At 35.7% G+C, this 25,765-nt stretch overlaps 1 protein-coding gene across 1 annotated transcript in view; it reads left to right on the forward strand.

Annotated features, from left to right (window-relative positions):
• The window catches only part of LOC140326798 (uncharacterized), a 222,399-nt gene that overhangs the window by 143,545 nt on the left and 53,089 nt on the right, over positions 1-25,765 (forward strand). Inside the window, 3 exon segments of the mRNA XM_072405754.1 lie at positions 52-154; positions 19,886-20,015; positions 24,585-24,697. Of these exon segments, the coding sequence (XP_072261855.1) occupies positions 52-154; positions 19,886-20,015; positions 24,585-24,697 (346 nt within the window).

Raw genomic sequence — 25,765 nt, forward strand, 5'->3', positions numbered from 1 at the left:
AAAAAACTAAATATGAATGTAATTGGTTTTAAATGTATTTATTGGCTTTAGATGAAGAGGCAAACATCTTCAGAAGACCCTTCTTTGCTAGCTCCTCCTTTTGAAACTGACCAGCAGATGAATGAAGCAGCAGTAAGCGGGAAGGACACTGGAGGTACCGTAACCCAAGTGATAGCATAACAATGTGCAAACAGACACTTGTTTAAATTACTTCTATAAAAGATCTGTCACAAAGCTAAAAATCTGTGAATGAATCGTCAGAGGGAAACTATCATTCTTTGGATAACAAACAACAAATTGAGTCAATCAACAAGTTAATTTAAACATGATTGAGATAATCATAGGTCCTTATTCAGATAAAAACATTGCAAGCAAAAAAAAAAAAAAGACAAAAAAAGTTGTTTGAAAATTGTTGAAAAAAAGAAAATCACTATCTTGATTCCACTTGATATCAGTAAAAAAAAGTTCTATCTTTTCCACATATAACAAAACTAAAAAAACAATAGGTATCACAAAAATTTTAATAAAGGGGGTGAAACATGAAAATAGGAGCTAATGTTAGGCTTTTGCCTTTAGCATACTGTAACATTGCATAGTGTAGCATACTGCACCATTGGTACCCTTGTTCCATTTGCTCCTGTTTTCTGTTCTCTAGTTCTAATAATGGAATCCCACAGTTTACTTGTGCGCATATTTTGTTTTCCTAAAGACTGATAGAAGATTACGAACGGATCTTTATCTTTACTAGCCACAAATGTGTGTATTTATCTAATGGGAGTACATTTTAAAATCTCTGAGTTACCTGCAAAACACAGAACAGATATTTGGCAAATTTAAATTGCAGCAGTAACATCCAAATAAATAATTCTCCAGGAGATTCAGCACATAGAGTGTTTAAACAGAAAATTAGTCCTGATATACAGTCACTCAAAGGAACATCTTGGATATAATTATACACATGATAGAAAATGCTGCTAGAAGACCAGACTCAAGCTGAGTTAATGGTGTGCAGCTGCTGACCACTTCTCAATTCCATGTAATGAGCCATTGTATGTGCCCCAGAGACACACTACCCAGTGTTTAGGAATAAGCTAGCAGAAAAAAATGCTAGGTCACTGACTGAACAAAGCCACTCTGGCAGATAATAAAGGCTGGTACTGTGCAGACATGTGTCCACCAGAGTGTTAAATCCATGTGTCTTATGGACTATGTCTGATACTTTGGGCCTGGAACATTTGTGGAAACATTTTTTTTGTAATTCAAATCATATTTATTACCTGACTAAAGCCTAACTGGCAGACTTTCCATATATGCAAATGTTCATTCAAATATAGATGATTTACCAGACCATCAACTAAATATCAAACTGGTTATACATATAGAAGCAAATCAATGCAGTGCAGTACAGGCAAAAGAGCAGTAATATTGTAACAGTAACAGCAACAGAAACAGCTTCAATTTGTGGAGGAAAAGCAAGACCTAACAGCTGATTCTGAAGTACAGCACCATCAAAACATAAACGGCGCCCCTAGAAAACAGTGTAAATTTGAAAATGTGCTCTGAAATCCATATTGGAAAACTGTAGGTTCTGGATTATCGATGGCCGGATTTTTGAATGTCAACCTGTATATATATATATATATAAATTTATATTTACCCTTTGTGTATGGTTTTGTGTATGGTTCACATTGTTTGACACAAGCTTTAGCGTATTAGGTGTATTTACTTTGTGACCATATTTTTCTTGTATATATTTTCTTCTATATATATATATTTAGAGTTAGCCTGCAGTGAGAAAGTAAGTGGAAGGATCACATATGTGACTTACAATTTAGATTTTATCTTCTCTAGTTTTTCCCTCCAGTCATCTCACTTCTGCCCTTCTATTTTTTCACAATAGCTTTTCACAGCAATAGTTCTAATAACTTATTTTACTCTTCCTCTACCAAGTCATTGGTAATTTAATACCAAACAGAGCATAGAAAAATGTTCTTGGCTCCAGCTCACACCCTATTCTTAGAATAATTTTCATACTAAATCAAATATACTAAATAGATGTAGTATGTATGTGTTTTTGGTTGGGGCTCTATTGTAGGTGTACTTTCATACACAATGCTGAGAAAAAAGAAACTACTGTTATATGGTTACCTGGGCTCAATCAGAGGACAACATCATATATTATTATGCAAAGTACACAAAAGGAAAATCTGATTTTTTGTTGTACACTGCCCACATATAGGGCATCAAATTTCATCCACATTTAATGGATAATTTAAAGCTGTGTTCACTTTATAAACCCAATCATGTGTATTTTTTTTTTATTAAGCACAAAAGTCTTTATGATAAAACACAACCATTACACTAAATTATTTGTTTATGCAGCACTATGTCAACCTGTTGGACAGTTCCATTTCACAGGACAGGTTCAGCTTGAATTTAGCGAGATTATTTTTATAAACAACTTTGTATTGCATTAGTTCAATAAAATACCACATGGATCACGCTGTTCAGTAGATAAGATTTATATGCAGTTGGATTCAATACACATACTAACATAAAGCACTAATAGTTTGGAGATGTTCAAATGCTGTTAGTTAGTGATGGTCATGCTGTGCTTCTAGCTCCTTTATTTTAATGTGTGGACAAATTTTAAAAGTTTTGTTGGAAGGTATTTAAGTTTCAATAGATAGATGTGTGGTGCCTTTTGTACTTTTATAATCAGCACCAAACAAGTGTGTTTTAAGAATTTTTTTAGTTTATTAGAAAGCTTTTTGTAGACTTACTTATTAGCAGAGTCCCATTTCCTACTATACTCGTAAAGTATAAATATTTTTGAAATGAAGTAGCGCTATTTACACCTCTACACTAACATATACCAGTCCCCACCACCCCTCTTTGAGATCCAGGTATGGGGTCAGACAATTTTTGAATCCCGCATTACTATGCTGCTTGGTGCCCTATAGATGAATAATGGGTTTGCACTGGGCAGGCGTGGGCAGCACAGATTTCAGGTTTTCTTTTAAGGGAAGGTTAAACAAGAACTTGTTCTTTCATACATTTCTTGAATCAAATACAGTGTTTTGTAGATTCAGAACAGAAATGGCAGCTTACATAATCTCCAATTTAATGATCCACCTTAAAGATCCAGGTAAACAAAACTATTGTGTAGTATTACAAAGAAGAATGTATGTACAGATGGCTGTCCATGTGTAAATATAGGTGCAGAAACTAAGCAGAGAAATAAAGTTTTTGAAAATATTAACAGATAAGAAGCCAAAAAAAGAGTAGAATGTTTAAAAGTACATACCTCTACACTTATCAACAGATGGTTGGTGCTACTAGTGGATGGAGATATACGTTACACTCATAACCTGTTTAATTACAACCCCAACAGAGACTGGCGAAATGCCAAAATGAAAATCCTAAAAATACTTGTCTTTGATCAAATTTGCCTTAAAGTCTCTGGCTGCCAATTTGATACATTACTACATATCTATTGAACCTAATACTGAGGTCAAATCTGCTTGAGGGTCAAGGGTACCTGTGGCATGCAAGTTTTGTAAATCCTTCTGAATCTTACCTCCTTCTTGACTGGTTCTTTTTATGTGGCTAAATGTTTGAATACCAGGCACATTCATTTTAAAACAGGCCTATTTTTTTTGAGATTTATGTTAGCATTATATTAAAAAAACAAACATTTTCACCTAATTAACATGGGACAGTCACTTATGTCAGGGTTCAGCCAAGTGTCAAACATGGAATTCTTTAAGATCTACTGACCCCCACTTAAGCAGTACATGTGCATTAAAATGAATATAGAATTATACATCTTACGGTAATTCTAATATAGTGAACTTATTGCTGCAATGTTTTTAATGGTTTGAATTTTATTTGGTGATTGTGGGCTGTGGTTTTATCAACATACCAGAATCTTTTTCTTAAATTTTTAACAAACCTCATGGGTTTATCTAATAAACATGGCTACATTGGAAATAACCGTAGCCTAGCTTTCACCCCTATGTTTATGGCTTATTCTGGTCCTTAACTCGCGCAGGTGCGTATGCAAAGAGCACCCTTAGAAGTGTAGTAATCTCTACTGTTATGATGTGCTTTTCTTTAATGTGTTCTTGATTGGACCAGCTTGTCAGTTTCTATATTCCAACGTTCCAGTAATGTGCTTGAAGAAATGGTAACTGTTTTCAGTTACAGATGGAATGATTAGGTATCCTTTCTTTATACGCTATAAACATCTGGGACTTATTTAAAGGTTTTATGTGGGTTTTGAGCGCTTTCTGCAGCAAGTGACAGCCTTTGCTATGAAATTTCTGCATTTTACGTGGCCGGATCACAAAAGCAAGAATTTGAAATGAGCCCCATATAGAACATTTGGACCTGGAACACTAACATTAACACAAAGATGTCTGTACATGATTAGTGGTTGTAAAGTGCAGCCTTACAAGGATGTTGCATATAACAGAAAAGGTGCTATGTGAGCAGATTAAATGGAAGTGTCGGAGTGAATGCACATCCAGTGATTTTGCATAATGAGGTGTGCGGAATCCCGCGGGAGGTTGTTAAAACAGACAAGACAGCCTGTGGTAAACAACTAGGAAGGTAGTCTTTGAAAGCAGATGGCTTTGAAATCCTGGCAAATGGCTGTTTTATAAGTAAAAATCTGTTATTTCAGGACAAGGTTCACATTTCCCCTCCTATCTCGCATGCATATTTTAAGCCTGCATTTTTCGGTAATAAAATTCTGTTTCTAATTGAACATTAGTTGTACAGCTGACTGTAAACATGTATGAAAGATGAAAGAGATTAGCACCTTAAACGGTTTCATCAATACATAATTCACAGGCAATATTACAAACAGGAGATAATGTTCTCGTCGCAGTTAGTTGGGCAGCATGTATTTACCACATCTCTCCTAAGGGAGCGTTTGTATGAAATATGCTGTGATTTGCAATAGTATCTATTTGCATTTTGGGCATCTTACAGATGTCATGATGTGACAGCAATTTGGAGCAATTTTTCCATATGAAATGAATCTGCTTGAGTGAATTTAGTGAGGCATTTATGCTTGTAATTTAATATGATACTGCTTACTCTGTCTGCCATCATCCACAGGTAAATTGAGAAAAGGTTAATTTTTAAGGACCATGAGACCAAGATGGGATTCTGTAATAACACAGAAAATCACATTTTAGCAGTTTCCTGTTTTCAAACTAATGAAGAGTGATATGTGATGGATTGGCTTGGGGTTCTTTACAAATGAATTCAGGTTTCACTCCATTTTTCATCTACAAAAATGTGCAGTTACTTTTAAAAGACAACTTGTTTTTGTTTTAGAAGCTTGTCAGCTTTAGAAACTAACTTGGGGCTTTAGATTTTCTGCCTGGCTCTTGTTCTCCTCGCCCCATTGGAGCACACCTTAAGTGGAACTAAACCTTTTTTTAAAAAAAAAAAATGTGATCGGATTGGGGTTGTCCCTTGCAAAAAAATTAACCTTATCTGTCTGATAGAGATTTTTTCAATACACTCACCTGTCTCCATTGCAAGGGCTACCATCTTCTTTCTTCTTCTCTTCCTGGTTTTCCTGGTTTTGATCCTTGGTCATCCTGTATGGCGGGGCCAGGATGATTTAACTCTTGTGCAAGCGTGTGAAAGTTCATTCAGTCCTGGTACCCACAGGGAAAGCTAAGATGTGCTGGGTATCCTGGCTTCTTTGGCTAAGCTGTGTGTTTGCAGCTCAGCAGCTTTTTACAGAAGAAGACAGCAGACAGACATATATGTAGGTTTTGTTGCAGAAGCGACATCGCCTGTCCAATTTTCCAATAAAAACCTTCCTGATTACAAATTTTCAAGGGGAAATTTTAGTTCTGCTTTAAAAAAACTGTACACACACTTTTATCAGAAATATCTGTTTTCATGACTTCTCTAGGGGTTTGTTAATCATCTTCTTTCTCTAGCAGTGAGCAGATCCTGAAAGCTGCAGAGAACAGTGCCATAGGGGACATTCTACAACTTTCTCTTGCTAGCCCGATTCTTTGATGCTAGGAGCTGTTATTTTTACTTTTTTACGCCCAAGCTGGATTTAGGCTTAAAGGGGTCCAGTCTGTTTTTGTTTTCAATTTTGAATGGACCAATGCTTCCTGCTTTGGTTCTTTGGCTTACGGTATTTCTTGCTGAACCGATTGCAAAATTGTGATATTCTGGCCCTACCATTGGACATCTAATTTATTGATTATGTGGCATTATGGCTTATTAAACAAGTGTAAAACCAGCATGGCAGCAGATCTTGTAGTCATGGCAGACAGAAGTCCTTCACCTAAAAGCAAAGTAGGTAGTTGTTTTGCTTAGCAGTGGCAGTAGTGGCAGTAGTGGCAGTAGTAGACTGTTAAGGTGCATTTGGTATGCAAAGTAATAAAAATATATATTTGAATTTAATTTTGGTGTTAAAGATGAAAAAAATGTTATATTAATCTATTCATAATAATTTAAAACTAAGCATAAAAATGAAGCACTGTACAACCATTAAATTATGAACAATAAAACTATCTATATACTATACCTTAAAGATATCTTAAAGATAAACAGAGTATTATTCATAAAACAGGGAATCTGAGGATCCCTCAAACATGGTAGAATTTATTACACATGAACCTAGAAGATTCCCACGAGAGAATGTTTGAGGGAATATCAGATTCCCTGTTTTATAAATAGAGCCCTATTTGCCTGTATGGAGTTCATATACATCCTTCTGGGGTCTAGATGAGTTTTCCCCCACATGCAAAAGCATACCATGCTATAGTAGGAAGATTAAAAAAGAATACACTGTGGGTGATAGAGATTGATAAAAATATTTCAATGTTTTCAGAGGGCCACAGACTGTACTGAGAGTTATTTTAAAGGATGCAATTTACTTTTTGTGTGGTAAAGTGTAATGTGCCAGGAAAACTCACTTTTCAAACTTCCCCCAACTTTTGAATTAAAAAGGGTGGTAGCATGATATTGTTATCAAAACCGCAGAGAAGGATTTTACAGGAACTTGTCCCAAATGAAAAAAAAGAAGCACTGTGCAACCATTAAATTATGAACAATAAAACTATATCTTAAAGACAAACAGAGTAATATTCATAAAACAGGGAATCTGACAATCCCTGAAACACGGTAGGATTTATTACACATGAAGCTGGAAGATTTCCACGAGAGAATGGTTGAGGGAATGTCAGATTCCCTGTTTTATAAATAGAGCCCAATGTGTGTCAGAGCCCAAACCCAGCTCTGAATAACACATGGCAACCAGTTAGTTTAGTAGTTAGTCACATCATTTCTGATCGCTTGGTATGGGTTGTTCCAACATGCAGTTTTTAAACTATACACTATCTTGTTAAATAAATACGCAAACAAATAAATAAAGTACAGAACACTTGTCCCAAATAATCTGCATCAGTAATGTTAATTTATGAAGGGAGATTGTTCACTTTTTTATTTCAATAATCTATTCTTAGTAAAAAAACAAAACAAAAAACTATTCCTTTAAATTCTTTTTTCCCCTATGTAACATCATACTGGTTACTTTACTTCACCACGCCCTCCTATGTAAAATTCAGTTGTTTTTTCTTTGTGTTTGTAATTGTTTTTAACGTTCATGCTGGCATTTATTTTGTTTTGTTCTGTATGTTGGTGACACTATACCTAGTCTAATTATAACAAGAGACAGGATTTAATTATCTGCATTTTAAAGCTGGAAATGTTTACATCATACAGATAAATGGAAAAGAAAAACTTCCTACCTCTTCCTAATGAAATACTACACTAGAGGGCAGTAGCACATCACCATCATTTTTATGCTTCACGAAACTCGGCTAGATTAATGGCCAAAGATTGCTTTCCATAAGTAAGATCCCTCGTTTGACACCGATTGACAGTGCATTACTAACAATCACAAAGACATATGAAATAGATTTAAAGGTTTTAACTTATGTAGCATTATTTAACATATTGCTTTTCATGCTTGAATATGCTATTAACATTTTAGTTTAATGTTAGGCTATACTCATTATGATTGCCACACAGTAAGATCTTAATGTAGCTTGGTAATCATAGCCATTGTTGTTGCCACTACACAATACAATAGACGATAATTTCAAGTTGTCTTAAAATCTTAGCTTTTTTAAAAAAAATATGTTCCGCCACAGATAATTACTTAAGGAACTTTTAGAAAATACTGTGCGGGAAAATGCGTTTCCTTGTCTTTTTTTTCCTGAAATTCCCCTTTTCACTAATTATTTAAATACAGTATCAGCTATTAACAATAGAAAAATTTGTCTTGTAAACAATAGATATAGATTATAGTTACTGCTGGATTATGCTTTGTTGAACCCGTTTTTTATTGTGCTTTCTGATCACATTTATTATTATTCAGAGATTCTACTATGTAAACAGCTTTCTTTACTGGACTAAATATACAGCATCAATAAATTCATATGCATCATAGCTAAATAACTAAACATTTTAGATGTGGTGGCTGCATTCCTTTTTTTTTTATTCACTTTTTATGCTTTTTTCCGCACCTGGTAACATAATTTTTGTCCTGGAGTGACTGCTTTTATATATGAATGGGCAGCATTATTCCCTTAGGACACAAATATCTCCACCTTTTCTCCAATACATAGCCAGGGGGTGTTCTGTAACTGACTGGTTAGTTTGAATTGGTTGTGATTTTATTACAGCAATTTACCATAACATTGGAATTCTGGCGAAATAGTTATTTTTCTGTTCTCTGTGGTGTAGAAAATGTACTTAGCCTGTGTAGCCCCGTTCTTACACACACCTAGATATATCTATAGTGCAAATAGGACCTCCAGTTGACATTAGTCTTGTCCCCAGGAACAGCTGGAAAAAGATCCCGGGCTAGTAGAGGTTCAAGTGTGGCTTCAGTGTCCCAGCTGATATCCATAAAGTAGCAATATTAGAATGGTTATTGCCCTCCTAAGCAGGAAGTTCATGGGTGATACAGAGGACCAAGGCCATTGAGGCTTAGGGTTCAATCTCCAGACTCCAAACTCAAATCAAAACCTGTAAACGGTCAGATCTTAACATGTGACACAATAAAAGGTTTTTTATTTATAAATACAGTACGATCAATGGGAAACATGATGTTCCATGAGACAGATACAATATCAGGTTCTATTAAGGAGTTCAAATAAAAAATAAAATATTATATGAATAAAAATTAAAGTAATAAATAACTGTTATTAGAACAGGTTCACAGCATTTTTTTCTTGGAATGGGACTTTATAGGTGCTCTGTGCAATAATATACCGAATGACCGAAAAAAACTAATTTTGCTTAAAAGAAAATGTGAACATGATTGAATTAATCCAACTCATATAGTAATATACTTATTTATTAATTGTATGTTTATCATGATTCATTATCCCAAGATCAATGGCTCAGGGGTTAGCACTCTGGCCTATGCATCGCTGGGTCCCAGGTTTGAATCTCAGCCAGGACACTATCTGCATGGAGTTTGCAGGTTCTTCCCATATCTGTGGATTTCCTCCAGGTATTTCAGTTTCCTCCTAGATTCTAAACACATGCAGTTAAGGTAATTGGCTTTCCCTAAAAAACTGACATTAAACTACAATAATGACATATGACTAAAGTAGGGACATTAGATTGTGAGCCCCTTTGAGGGACAGTTAGTGACAGGACTATCGACTTTGTACAGTGCTGCGTAATAGGATGGTGCTATAAAAATTCTGTGTAGTAATAATAATTTATCAGATGATTAATATATGATTAGTAACTAATCATTAATATATGATTCGTTATTAATCATCTGATAAATTATGCATCATTAGTTGATATACTTTATTTTACTTCTTTTTTCCTGTTTTTTTCTGTTACTACTTTTGCATCAAGTCCCGTGTCCAATGTGTCCACCCAGGAACACGTGGGACACGGGACTCCTATCAGCGAGGGGAAATCCCTCCCCTCCAGAATGCATATGGAGCAGAGGGTCTGTCCTTTTACCCTGGCGGCTGAAGTGTTTACGCCAGCCGCGGTAAATAGGTAGAAGAGCCACAACAAGGAAGCTCAAGAGCCGTGGGTTGCTGACCCCTGCCGGCCATGATTGGCCAGGATCGATCAATAAAAAACTAGGGGGCGTTAGGCCGGAACAGACTATTGGCTAGACCATATCTGGCCTAAAGGCCAGAGTTTGGCGACCTCTGTTATAATCCCTAATATTCCTGCAGTGCAGAGGAAATCATGTTTTTACAGCTACAGGTCACAGGAAGTAGGTGATGAACAATTGTAGGACCTCAATTTGTGGACCTGAAACTAAAAGGCATGAACAATCCTGGCAGGGTAGGTGCACAGCTACAGCCAAGCACAGTTACATAATTTTTTTTAATTTTTAAAGTTTAGTTACAATGGTACTACTGATAATTTACACTAACCAACACAAATAATTTACCTTTAATTTTGGGATTAGCGATCCTTTAATATAAATTTACATTTACATCCTAAAACCTGTTATAGACATCTTTTAGTATTTTCAAAATCAGCAGAATAATTCTAAACATTGGTATTTGGCATCAAAGGACTATTCTGCTTCACTTTTGCAAGCAGACATTTCAAGCAGAAAACATTTTGAATACAAGGAATACGTGTGTTTTAGAACTGTAGATTCTTATTTATTCTTTTCTTTCATATTGAACCTACATTTGTCTTACTAGCAGAACAACAATATGTCTTGTGAAAATGATTAACTATATCATGGTATTATTTATGCAAAAGACAATAAGGCTATTTGTTTATGGCTGGGCAAACACAATGGAGTCTAATGTTTTATTCGATTTACATCATAAATGATTTATGGTCTTTCTGTATTTGCTGTTTTAATTACCATATGAATATAAAGTGACACTGGGTAATTAGCTACGCTGTAATTGTCAGCTAAACAACATCCATCTAATGTACTACACAAGTTTCCAGTGGGTGTTTGTAAGTAAAAATTGTGGAACACAAATGAAGATGACAGCTTTTTTAGTAGATAAGGACAACAAGTCACATTTCTCTTCCATTAAAATATACGTGGGCTGTGTTACAATATGTGCGTGATGTATGGTTAGAGTCATATTGGTTATAGAATTAACTGGTGTTAATGATTTTGCATTCTTTATTATTTATGTTTGGAAGCCTGAGGGTAACAAGTGGAATTCCTATAAATGATGTTTAGTCACTACCAAGCTTTTGCAAAAAAAGAAAGAATGATGCAGAAAGATTTATAGCCTACAAGAGTGAATTCAGATTTATTTTGAAACTTTTGAACTTTGAAACCTGGATGTTATGTGTTACTGTACTTTGTAGGTCAGAGTTGGTAACTTTGATTAAGCCAAGAATAATACAAATAATACCCTAAGGGGATTTTCACTGCTAATAAATACCTTCTTATTAAGGCTGCATCTACCATAATGACATATGAGGGCCAGTATATAAAGCAGCAGCGTTAGAAGTCTGTCTTTATCTGGTTTCCCTGGACATTAAACTATGGGGCTGTGGGGATGGAAGTGCGCGAAGGGGGTATTGAGAGGAGTCTGAAGACCCTTTATAGTCCAGGAAAGCTGAAACCATCTTTTCTATTGGTTGTCTGTACAAATAAATAGTAGTTACTAAAATCATTACATTGCACAGGGGATGGTTTCTGATGAAAGGGCCTGGCATAAATGCTTTTGTTTATTTGGTGGGTTTTTCTACATTTAACACAGCAGTTTTTCTTGCCCTCCTCATGACAGTTTTTGACCTGTTAATCCTTCAAGTAGATTCATTACTTTGCCGCTAAGACTATGGGCCTGATTTATTAAAGCTTTCCAAGGCTGAAGAGGATACATTTTTATTAACAGTGAAGCTGGGTGATCCAGCAAACATGGAAAGATCCGATCCAGGATTCAAAACATTTGCTAGCATCGGAGATCTTTAATAAATCTGGTCCTTTGGCTTTAAATCACATCATTAGTTCCTCCCATGTGCATAGCAAACTAATGTTATGTGCCCAAGATCTGCAAACTGCACCACAGGTTAATGCATTTGCAGGCATTCCAGAAGAGGAAAGGAAGCCGTATGCCCAGAAGAGACTTGTCACTTTCAGGAACCAAGCTCCAATCCACCACAACTGCAATTGCATGTGAACATGCACAAAATGTTTTTTCAGCAGCTCACAATCAGTTGAATGGGAGAATTTGAGAGCATTGTTGAGACTGTGGTAAAACCTTACAGTGAACTACATATCTGGAATAGTCCTTACTGTTTCCTTGACCATCTACTAGGTTCTACATTCTGTTCTTTCCAAGTATTGACTGTAGTACAGAAGCTACTGGGTACATGTGGAGATACCAGTGGGTACATACTCCCAAAAAGAGATCCTCTGAGGATTATACTTACATACATTTTTATGAATTTACTAATCTACACAAACTTTTAGGATATAAATATCTGAAATTCTAACAGTTTTGTTCTGTCTTTCCAATAGAGCTGCTATTCTGGATTGGAAAGCTCTAGCACTATGCACATTTTATGCGCTTTACTTATGAAATAATTTGTGGCTAACCACTTTTATAATTGCTTTTGTATGGAGATATATGCATTATTGGACCATTATGCTCACATAAAAGGCACTTCACATTTTAGCACTTTAGTGGTTGCAGAAAATGTTTAGCAAGTAGAAACTATTCTACATTAATCTATATGCAACCCACTGTGGCTTAGATTTCCCATACATTTCAAAATTATGCTAGATAGACCATTTGCATTTGTATATGTTCATAGCAGAAATGTACAGAAAAATTATAATTTTACAATGTTATGCACATGTTAATGCACATGCATATGAGTATATATTGCATTCTGAAAGCTCCCAATGCAGTGCTGCTATCTGTGTACTGCAAAGGCTAAATTGTCATTCAATATTAAATGTGTTTATCTCGCATCTGACTCTCTAGCCATTGAGCACACCTTCAGGGTTTTCACATACAATGCAGAGCTACTGGTCCTACATCATACTGAATAATGCCAGCACCTTCAACCCTAGCATTTAGTAGTTTACAAGGAGGCATAAGGTATTGGTAAGTAAAATTCATTAAACATCCCCCCAAAATCTAAATAAGCATTTGACTATTACATTTATGATTGCCCCATTTCAGATGATGTTTATTTGAAATCCTGGAGTTCGGCTTTAACACATGAACTAACGCCTATACAGCCCAAAGAATTAAACAAAAGCAACTATTAGTAAAGAGACCCCAATTGGTATATCCGCAAATTATTTGAGAGTTTATCACCCACCCTATATGTAGATGAAAGCTCATACAAGCAGCAGTCTCAAACAAGACACCAGCCAGTTTATTATTGTGTATGTATTTGATATGTAAGTTTTTGAAAAAATAAAATCAATAGAAAAGAGTTTAGGTGGCAGAAAAAGGCCAAGCCAAGCCACAGTTGGGTTATCCAATGTATAACCCACTAAATAGCTTTTACAGCGCTTTCTATGTGGATACATGGCTACAAAGTGGAGTTACTGAAAAGTCGTATTTTAAAAAGATCTGCCATGTTAAGGTGGAAATAATCATAGGACAATGGAACAAAGCAACATTTGATGTTCTATTAGATTTCAGGATATGCAAAATTTGTCATGTTGATGCATGTAAATAGAATTAAATACATGAAAATTACATTACCAAATTGATTCCAGGACACACAGAATATGAGCTTATGTAATATGTACCATATTGTAAGAGTTTAAAAAAACAACTTATTAAAAAATCAATTACAATTAAGTTATTAGAATGTGTGACCTGTGCTTTCTGTTTGCATTCATGTTTACACGGTTTGTTCATATTATGGCAGGCAAAATCATGCTGCATGCTGAATTAACCAAGAATACAATTGATTCACACCATGAACAGGATATAAAATGCAGGATTAACATAGTTTGTTCTGATTTGTTACTATTTAGCTGTACTTGGATATCATTATAACTAACTTTCAGAATTTCAGAAGGCATGTTCCAATTTTGTGTCTAGATAGGCAAAGGACATATTCAGTCACATTTCAAATCTCCCCCTGACATACTTCTAAAGCTATGTACACACGTCAAATTTTTCTCGCCCCGGCATCGGCCAGATATCGGGCGAGAATCTGGCGTGTGTACAGCCCAGGTCATTCATCGTCCGTGGATCCGTCCTGGTGGATCCACGGACGATGAACGATGAGCGATCCTAATGCAAGGGAAGGGGGAGAGCGCGCAGCAGGGTGCCGCTCCGCCGCTCTTCCCCTCCCCTCTCCATAGAGCAGAACGGTGCTGTATGTACAGCACTCGTTCATGCATCTTGGGGTTCTTATCGTTGGAAAGGATCGTGAAAGATCCTTTCCAATGACAAGAATTGCACGTGTGTATGCAGCTTAACTGTTAACAATACTTATTTGTCCCTCCCCTCAGGCACGTTGTCTTGGTGTCACCTTCGATTCTGCCCTTTCATTTACCCCTCATATTCAGAACATTTCCAGGTCCTGACACTTTCACCTGTGCAAGATCTCCAAAATCTGCCCCTACCTGTCCCCAGAGACCACCAAACTCCTTGTACATGCTCTTATCATCTCTCGTCTGGACTACTGTAACCTCCTCCTCTCTCGTATTCCACTAACCCGACTCTCTTTTCTACAATCTATTATGAATGCTGCAGCCAGACTCCTCAATCCTTCCCATGGCTCCTCTTCTGCTGCATCTCTTTGTAGTTCTCTTCATTGGCTTCCATTTCACCTTAGAATCAAATTCAAGCTCCTGTGCTTTGCCTTTAAATCCCTCCACAGTTATTGTCCACTTACCTTTCTGACCTGGTAAAAAAAAATACTCCCCCTCTCTTCGCTCCTCTAGTGACCTACTACTTACTTCCTCGCTCATAACCTCATCACACGCACAGCTCCAAGACTTTTCTAGAGCTGCCCCAACTCTCTGGAGAAGTCTTCTTCATCCTATTCGGCTTGCTCCTACTTTCTGCTCATTTAAAAGAGCACTCAAAACCCACTTTTTTAAACTTGCCTACCCGTTTTCCTCTGTTTTTTGAAACCTGCACTACTTCCCACTGCTACATATCCCCTCTCCTATTGTGTGTTTCCTCCCCCACCTCCTAGATTGTAAACTCTTCAGAGCAGGATCCTCTCCTCCTCCTGTGTCACTGTCTGTATCTGTCTGTCATTTGCAACCCCTATTTAATGTACAGTGCATCATAATATGTTGGCGCTATAAAAATCCTGTTTAACAATAATAATATTAATAATAATAAAAGGGAAAGTGGTAATAATCATGTGTTTTATATGTTCTTTTATTTTTTTTATAAAACACTGGACAGTATGGTATATAATTTTTTTTCGTATTTTTTTGAATGGTTGCTCTTTTTGTTATTTATTTTGTGCATTCCTTTCTGAACATTGAAATAACACATTATTTTTTTACATTTTTTTTTATAATACCTTCACTTTGGTAGTAAAACACTTTAGCAGAAACAGAACTGCACTATTGTGGGGAGAGGTTATTATGAACCAACACTTCCACTCCAGCCACAATTACTCCCTGTGCTCCGGGAACAAAGCAATAGAAATAGTTACATATCTCTCAGTGGTATAAGAAATGCACAACTCATGCCTCTAGAACAGTAAAGTCCTAGTTCCTTGTTCTGCATTCAATAAAATACATTTGTACTACCTTTAAATATCAACTCAACTCAACGGAGCGATATTTAATACTGTAAAAAATTATATGGTTTACCAAGGTTAAAAGATGAAAAACAGATTGTTCTAATTTAGGTAGTACTTGCTTGAGATTTCCTACTTCTGAAATATGAAAGTGATATGTTTCAACACTTAGTAATTTAGGGCATAATTTATATATTGTATATCAATATTCTGGTGTCCTGGTGACCAATGTTTTTAGGACTCAAAGTGAAAGAAGCACTCAATTTAGAGAGATTTTCTCTCAGTGTGGGCCTGATTTACTATAGTAAATAAAGATTGTAAATTGGCTTTGCTGCGCAGCTCCTATATCACTGTAAAGATAAAATTCATTACAACCTAATTAATATACAACAACCAAGACCTTCGGTACCAAATGCAATACTTATGTGATGCACAAGCTTCATAAAGTTAACTTTCTATCTTCAATTAGTAAGGCAAATCCTCCTTCGTTTGTGTTTCACAAATTCCTCCTGGGAGGCCATGGTTCTACTTTACCATAATTGTACATTAGGTTATGATGAAATAGTATATTTAATATATTGATTTGATTTTTTTTTTTTTTGTTAAAGTGTAGGTTAGGGCAAAAGTATTATTTTTTTATATCTCTTGAATACATGCATATTTCTGATTTTTTAATTTATTTAAACACACAGCAGTTAAAGAAAAATAACTGCTGATGTGCAAAATTTATAGTGTGTTTCTGCCTTCCTCTTTTGCATGACAACACAGTGTATTTTTCGCTCTGAATTCCTTAACCCCTGTTGTCATCCCTTCCCACTTTGTTGTGATGCAATACAAAGGAACCAGATCTCTCCTCATCTCCTACCCCTCCTCATCAACTATTGCACAGGTAAAGAATACAGGAAATAAGTAAATCACAAGATTTATGGGAAATTCAAGAAATTATTTGTACATATCATTAGGGCCTTCATACACTTAAGCATTTGAATAACGAACAAGTATCTGATCTTAGTTACATAATTTATGCAAACACAGCTAGCTGAATTTTATTATGCTACCCCTCAGGAATCTGAATATTTAATTAAATTATTGTAATTGTGTAGCCTTATGAAAAATTCATATTGGCCCCTCTGTTTAGCTTTATACTCCTGGCCTTAGCCTGTCATTTCAGCTTGAATCTCAGGGATTAGAGGTCATCTGATATCAAACTGTTACTGTCCTGACAACTGCCTGACCTTATACCCAGTGGTTGATTCATTAAAGCAGAAGAATATTCACTAAAATTTTAATCATCCATTAACTTCTTTGCACTTTATTGGGTACTTAAAGTAAGCAGAGGTTTATGCATATAAACCAGAGGTTTTCCAATTAAAGTCTTGCAGCAATTGGTTTGTCGTTTTTTGTTTTTTCATAAAATCTATTTCAATTTAAATTTTATTTTTGATTAGTCCTTAAGGTTCTTGACTAGGTAGCCCATAATGCACCCCCTTCTTCCACAGAAGCAAGCCAGTTCACTTCCCCTTATAGTCAATAAACAGCACAAACACCAAGCTTTTCTTTAATATTTCACATAACAATTATAAATATCGTAACTTAAACTAATCAATTGAAAGCACCAACATAAACCTATAAACATAAAATTTTTTAACTGCTATTCCTAGAAAGCCTGCCTAAACACCACAAACTTTAGGCCATCTGAGTCGTCAGTAACCTTATATGTTTATCTCCTAGCTGCCCTACCCAGGCCTGGGTGCCAATATCATACACATGTTGACCCCCCTTCTGGCCCAACCGGCATTTTATATCCCAGAGGACACCATACCAAGGATGGGTCCCCCACCACTTCCAAAATTACTGTCTTCCAGAAACTTGGAAGCCACTTCCATTAGAATGTGCAACACTTAACTTGACTCGTCCTAAGCAGCAAAATCAAGGGCTGTTGGGTGGGAAACTTTCCTTCTACCAGCTTTAACTAACTCTTCTGCTTCCTTCACCACAGCCTTTTAACTCCTACCTTACCCCTCCTACTCCCGGCCTCCTATTCAATCAGCTCTAATCAGCTCCCCCCTCCTATCTTCCAGCATCATCTTGGCTGGAAGATAGGAGGCTCCCCTGTCCACAGCCCCTTCGACTATCCCTTATTTTCTTTTTTGGCTCTGTGCCTCCAAATTTATTTACTGTAGATTTTTGTAGTGTTGTCTGAAACATGGTACAATACTGCAATTTTACATTTTAAAAATGATTGTACCCTTAGTAACGTTTGGTCTGTCAGTCAGTTCAGTATTTAGCTTACCTCTCTGTTATTTGACATTTTACTTTTTACATTTACTTTTTTTGGTACTGACTTGATTTTAAATTGTTGATATACTTTAGCAGGTGGATAAATGATAGTATGTAACTATTACTTATCATGGCAAGTTTTCTGCTCCTTTACTGATAAAGTTAGATTGTGTTTTGTTGGTAATAATTTGCACGCATTTTATTCCATCTCTCTTCTTGAGTGCAAGTTATAAATGATTTTGGCTTTACTCAATTATATATGACAAGGTAAGACGGTACACTTGTATTTTACCAGTTCTTTTATTATTGCTGAATAGAATACCTTGAGCCATTGCACTGCTGTAGAAATCTGCTGCTCATTGCATTACCTTTTGTAAATTTTAATAGCTTTTATAGTGTGCTTTTTTAGTCAGTTTAGTAGAAGATAGTATTGTTTCTACATTACTATTATATGTGCAAAGTGAGACATTGAATGACATGAACAATTATTGTACTGAATGTTGCAGACTCTTTTCATGATTGCTCAGGGTTAACATTTTTATTGTAAAGCTTCAAATACCATGTTGTTAGATATCTTTTCAATGAATCTATATTCAAGAGTTTTACTCCAAGGTTGTCAAAAAGTTCCCTAATAGATGCTGATTTAGTGTGAACTATTCAATTGTAATATACCAAGATAGCAAACTATTGATTATTGGGTGCTCTTTTATGCAACCAGCAATTACTTAAAGGATAACTATACTCAAAAACAAATATGTATTTTATATTTATTTAATATTTGTTTTAATGTTTCAGACAACAACCATTAAGTAAAAATAATGCATATTGATCTTGCAAAAAATTCAGTGTCCTTGTCCCAATAAAAGATAAACTAAAAGAAAAATTGTGTTTTTCTTTTGTGTACTACTAATATCTCCACCTTCATGTAATGAAGATGAGCAAAGGCAGACATGTTTGATGTCTAGTCTTGGTGAAAACTATGGTTCAGTATGTCTTCAAGTATGTAAATTGTTGAGCTAAGAGCACATTATTCTGACAATGCTTACCATGATACATAGGCCCTGATTTATTTATGTTCTCCAAGGCAGTAGAGAATACACTTTCATCAGTGAAGCTGGGTGTTCCAGCAAACCTGTAATGAATCTGGTCTAGGATTGAAAACATTTGCTAACAAATAGCTAATGACTTTGAGGAAATCCATTTCAAGTTTGCTAGATTACCCAGCTTCACTGATGAAAGTGTATTCTGTCCAGCCTTGGAGAACTTCAATAAATCAGGGCCCCAGTATGGTAAAGTATATGTTTTCAGTGTGCAACCTGTGGTTTCCTTGTTTTCAGACTGTGTGTGTTCTGTCTGTGTGTGCACTGATTGGGTGTGCTTTTTGTGGTAAAGTTTAGGTTTGTATTTAAAATACTTCTATTTGAAATCTACAGTCATGCATTTCAGGCATAGGTTATATACAGTTAACGTGCATTACCATTCATCCCTTTGTGAGGTATGTTTTAATGGAACCAAAACAACAAATAAATATGTTTTATATGTTTTATGTTGCACCTTGCAAAAAATCAACAGTTATATTTGTCTGGATTTACACTATAAAAGCTTGTGTATATAGGGATTGATCTTTTAATATCCTGTAAAACATCCAGTAATGTTAAAGGTTATACAAGTTAAAATAAATCCTCAGACAGCTAAACCTCTGCAGTGACTGGGATGTCTTAGTAATATAAGTTATAAAATGCAAAACTGCCATGTTTATAGAAAAGCTTTCTTGTCAAGTATATGAACACATTTTAGGGAGATAAATCTGCTTGAACTAATCCCCTCTTTACTGTGCTTTCCACAGATGCCATGCCAGATTCAAAAACCCAATTACTCACCAACCTGACTGACCCAAGCCCTTTTGTTCTATCTTCAGTCCAGATGCGGAAGATAATGGATCAATTAACACAAGCCATATACCAACTTATGACTGAGTAAGTATCCACCCCATATATATAAACCCATGCCCTGTTTAAATATACAAATAGAAGTTGAGAGTGACCATCAAACAGGGCATAGAATGAAGGTTCTCAGCTGAGTTTAATCATTAAAAAATACTTCCGTTCTGTCAACAAATACTATGTGCAGTGGTAGATTCAGTATACTTTGGACCTATTTTCTAATTCTGTAGCACCTGTCTTTTGGTACCAAAAGTGGCAATGTTGAGATCAGTACAAAAATACCACATTTGCTAATGATACGAAATGGAGTTGATTTACTAAAGAACTTTTCCTTAGCAAATTGAAGAAGCCTTTTACTTAGCAAATTGAATTACCACCTATTAAAGGAGTTTCCCCATAACTAAATGTGGTAAAAATCATTTTGCAAATTATATCAAGTCATGTGCATGGACATAAAAAATAAAAATTTTGTCCCACGATGGATGGATGACTTAGGGTTTCCATGCTCTTTGATGTAAGGGGGGGGGGGGTAAAACTCCAGAAGGAGATAAGGCTTTGCACACACTGGTAATGTTGTCATATGTATCTACAGGATATCTACTTTGAAAGTTATCACCAGTACTTAAAGGCACCAAAGTATGGTTGCACACAGTTTCTTTAGGGATTGGCAGATTAAAATTAAAATATGTAAAACAAATTCAGTTGAATGTAAATTGATGGACATCTGCTGTGAACAAGCCTAAAGCAGCATTCAAAAGAAACTTTTGTTCTGTTTGACATTAGGCACACGGACAGAAGTTCTAAGTATTATATCTGAAATGTAGCATACAGTCAGGTTTCTTGCTAAGCGTTAAAGCAGAGCTCAATTACTGGGAACTATTTGGCAGAGCAAGAATAATCCATAACATTTAAAGTAACAATACAATATTACAATATTTAAGCATTGTCATGAACATTGAATAGAGCCAGACATACAGTAGACTTTATGCGCCTAATTTATAAAAGATCTCCAAGGCTGGGGAGGATACACTTTCTTCAGTGTACCTGGGTGATCCGCAAACATAAAATGAATCTTAAAAGTCATTTGCTTTTTGTTAGCAAATGTTTTCAATCCTGGACCTGTTCCAATCCAGGTTTGCTCGATCACCCAGGTTCTCTGATAAAAGTGTATCTTCTCAAGCATTGGAGAGCTTTATTAAATCAGGTCCTATGGATCTAGCCCTTTCTAGTCTAATGGCTGTATGTGAATCTTCTGGTGCGTTATGTGGGTACATCCATTTGTTTTAATACCTTTCGCCTTACATGGGCCACATAGTTGGCCTTTGAAACACAAGGTCATAGGTTCGAATCATGGCCAGGGCACTACCTGCAAGGAGTTTGTATGTTCTCCCCATGTTTGTGTGGGTTTACTCTGGGCACTCTAGTTTCCTTCCACATCTCAAAAACATGCAGTTAGGTTTATTGGCTTCCCTTCAGAATAGGCCTTGGAATTGTGAGCCCCTATGAGAGGCAGTTAGTGATTTGACACTATAATTCGTAAAGTGCTGTGTAATCAAGGTTACTGCGTAATACCTCATTTTATGACTTACCTGTTTATCGACCACCTGCACATACCACTGGCTACTCCGATGAGTATACTGTAAATAACTGTACAGTGTACATCCACGCAGCATCTCCTCTTCTGTCTCTCGGGCCCCCTCTGTCTTCCTCCTGTGCATTCTTCTTATTCCCCGGTCTACAGACTGTCAGTAAGTATGTCACTGACAGGCGTTGCATGCTTGCAGCACTGCAGACCGGGTCTATCCTATGCTCCTTGCTTAACAATTAATTAGCTTAAAGACCAGGTCTTAAGAACTTAACCTGGTCGTTAAGCAAGGAGCATCTGTATGTTGGTGCTTTATAAATACAAGTAAACAAATACAATTATAAAATGGAGCACATGAGCTTAGGAAAACTTGATTTGGTCAACTAGTAAGACTCCATGCTCATAGGGGCTGATAGATTTTTTAGTGTTTGTATCTTAAATGTATGGGTTTATTGTAGTTTATTGTAGCTTAGTGTATGGCATGTTTTTATACCAGCAATAAAGTGCTATAAAACTAGTTAATGAACATTATCTGCTCTCCTAATGCTCATTTGTGGAGCACATATTATTAATAAGAGCAATAAGAGCAAAGGCATGTTATACCTATGGCACACAAGAGGATAAAATGAGCTTCATTCTAATACTGTGCTAAATTATATAGTGCTCATGAGGAGTATTAACTTTAATATAAACACAAATTTCCTTCAACACGTGTATACAATAGCAAGTATTAAAGTAATATGACAGATCAACTCTGCATGGTTAATATCAAAACTATAATGCAGTTGTATTGATGTTCTTTCCTCTCATTTGTGCCTTACCTTATTATTCACATATCTTCCCCTTGATTTTTTTCCTTAAAATCCTTTTTCCTATGAGCTATCTTCCAAAACACCCTTGCCCAAAAGTGTGGTCTGATAGGGAACATGTTTGATACCTCTGCAGATGTATGTGAATTTGCCTTTCTGCTACAACCTGGAATTGGGACATATATCTTCAAAACAAAAAATGTAAGCACAAGTCTATTTAAATTTAAACTGGAGCTTAGTTAGGTTTAGACATGTTAAAAAAAACAGCTTCAGCTACTGGCTAAAAAATGTATTATACAGTATTTGTTGATAGAACAAGAAAAAGAATGAAATATATACACAAACAGTGGACATTTCTGAAATACCTTAACAAACAGCATGATAATTTATTTTGATTTGATTCATAAAGAATCTGTATTCCTAAAAGTAACAATCAATAAACTCAGTATCCTCCCATATAGTCATTGTCTGTACAATATATAGAGATACTTAAGGCCTTTTTATTATACAGAGACCAAACGTTACAAAGCAAGTAAAGAGCCGATGATTGTATGATGAGCTTACACAACTGAAGGATTAACATACATCTCTTGTAGGAAATGTATACAACAAAAAATCCAACCAGACTGTCTTATGTCATTAGGACAAATGCTGCAGACAGAGACAATTGTTTCCAATACATTTGGAATGTGTCTGATTGTATCTATACATTTAAAGTATTCCTGAATTGTGTTTCTTTTGTAAAAGTCTGGGAAAACAGTGGTATCCCTGACAGTTACTAGTGGAGCTGATCTAAGGCATCAGAAAAGAAACAGCTGCCTGGAGCCCCACGGCTAGCAGGAGGACCCCAAGTGAGCATAGAATAAATGATTTAGATTTCTAACTGCTCATCAGACTTTTTTGATATGTAAGTTAAAAAGAAAGAAAATCAAAAGCTTGGAAAGAATCTCACCTTGTCTTTGTGATGGAGGCAGCTCACCCATTAGAACATTTGATGCATGAATTGCAGTAAATTAGTTTAGTGACACTCAGTGGGGCATCTCACTCAGGACGTTTTACCTGGCCAACTATATACAGTGTGGAGAGAAGCAATCACAATTGTTGGTGACGGGCAAAGTGTTTTTTCTTGTAAAGAACAATCTTTGAAACTGTTTACTGGGTAAAAAAGATAACAGTTGTGAGAGATAATGTGTGAATGAAGGCTAAAGTTAGAGATGAGCAGATGATGATTTATAAAATAAAATGGGGTATATGAGAGTGTAACAAGGGACTAAGCAGCAAGATAAAAAATGCACATTTTGAGTTAAATTGATTTTAAAGATAACAAAGATTTAAACAATAAAACCCCTCTTCACGCTCTGTCTGTACCTCTGCTGGACAGGTTTTGTTCTCTTGGCAATCACACAGGAAGTATGGGGATCCTGATTCTTCCACTACATCTCCAAAACTTAAAATAAGTTATGAGTAGGGATGTGCTTTGAAGTGGAATTAAATTTCACTACAAAATTGTAAGCAAATGGGTAATTATTGCAGCAGGGGCAGGATGTGTCCACAGTATTTTGCATTAAAACAAACTTACCTTCGTGTTCCCATTCTCTCTATGATGCACAAAAACAGTTCTCAGATTACCTTGGTTTTGGAAGAATGAACTGTATGGGCAAGAGTAATGTTGATCTATACTTCATCGCAATAACTAGTGCTGTTAACATTGCTGTTTTCTTGACAGCTTAGCTCACCTTTTTCTACCTCCCAAAACATTTGCTCATTTTTTACATCATATATCAGAAGGCTGGAAATATACTTAGCCACAGAGAAATTGTGTACTTCAAAACTGTAAGTGTAATGTCAAATGTCAAATCCAATTGTTCTAAAATGAAACATAAAACTAGTGTTCTATACTAAAGCCAAGCTTCAACGTATTGAATCCCACCTCTCCTGCCTATTTCCTTTACCTAAAGTCTGCTTCTTAAAAATCATTTTTTAGAAAAATGTATACATACTTTTCCCCAAAGACTTTTCTTTATGGTGGTCTAGTAACGTCTGGCTGTGGGTGGGATGTAATGACATGTGAGTGACATATTGTACTGCTGTACTGGTAGCCCAGGTTTATATCAAAGTGACCAGAGACTTTAGCATATACATGTACTTATAGCATCCCAATCAGATCACAATTACACTTTACTTTTTGTGTTTTTTTTTTTAATTTAGGAGTTTGCTTCCGGAACACAGCATCCAAGCCTGTGCTCTATTGTTTCTCTGTATGAAACAATTGGAAGATGAAAATGTCATCACAGAGGAAGAAATGACTTTTTTCTTAAAAGGTACTCTTACAAATACATATTCCTTTACCTGTATGGACTTGCAGCCATTTGTACTTCATTTCAGCATGTTGAAATGTAAAATGCTATAGCTTTTATTATAGCTAAGAGATCACACACAATTTCAATATTAGTTATATTCTTCTTTATTCAAACCTTTTTATAGACATTTTATTTGTGATGTGTGGATGGCTATTAATATAGTAATTTCTTTAAAACTGTTCCAAAACTATTTTGCATGTAAATGTTGGTTTGCCATATGCTTTCATCTAGTTTTATGAATATTTTGTGATAACACATATATGTTAAAATTTGCATTGGCATTGAATTAGTGATTTTTGGTACAACAACTTTTTCTGGGTCCCAAATGACCATGATGTGTAGACCTTTTCTGCTATGTAAATATTTGATTTTAGGAGGGCATATGGAGTCTTTCTAAACCTTCAAAGCTGAACTTCAAACGCAGTAAATACACCATTGAAATACACAAATGTTAGCTGTTTTATCTGTCACCAGAATTGTATTTCTATCCATCTAGTCCAGAGATTTTCACACCATCCAGAGAGTAGACATCATGCTACCAATATTATTAATTTAAATTTTCCTTTTTTCATTACAAACTTTATCTTAGACCTAGAGATATAATCACAACAAAACACCAGAAATTAAACATACTCACTCAGTTTTGTAGAGATGTTAGCAAGAACATTCAAAGTTTGTATATGGTACTTTCAATACAAGGTTTTAAGCCAAAAAGTTTACGGGTAGTGGTTAAAAAATGTAATAAAGTAAGGTAACTGTTGGCTATTAAGCATCAAAATGTGCCGTATAGTACCATTCTATATTACAAAAAGTCTTCTAACAGCTTTATTAGTGTTTCTTTGTTATCCCAAGTTCGGTTATTCTCATCTTTGCATTGACTAAGGCAACCCCCAGCATGACAATATTTTGGTCTGGAGATATGTTACTTAGAATAATACTCAAACTTGTTGAGTGGGAAAATAGGTGTTCTTACCATACCTTGAAGCTAGGATATTTTGGGGAGCACAATTAAAGCTGTCTAAATGTTTA

This window comes from Pyxicephalus adspersus, chromosome 1, assembly GCF_032062135.1.
Source record: "Pyxicephalus adspersus chromosome 1, UCB_Pads_2.0, whole genome shotgun sequence".
In the NCBI taxonomy this organism is placed as follows: domain Eukaryota; kingdom Metazoa; phylum Chordata; class Amphibia; order Anura; family Pyxicephalidae; genus Pyxicephalus; species Pyxicephalus adspersus.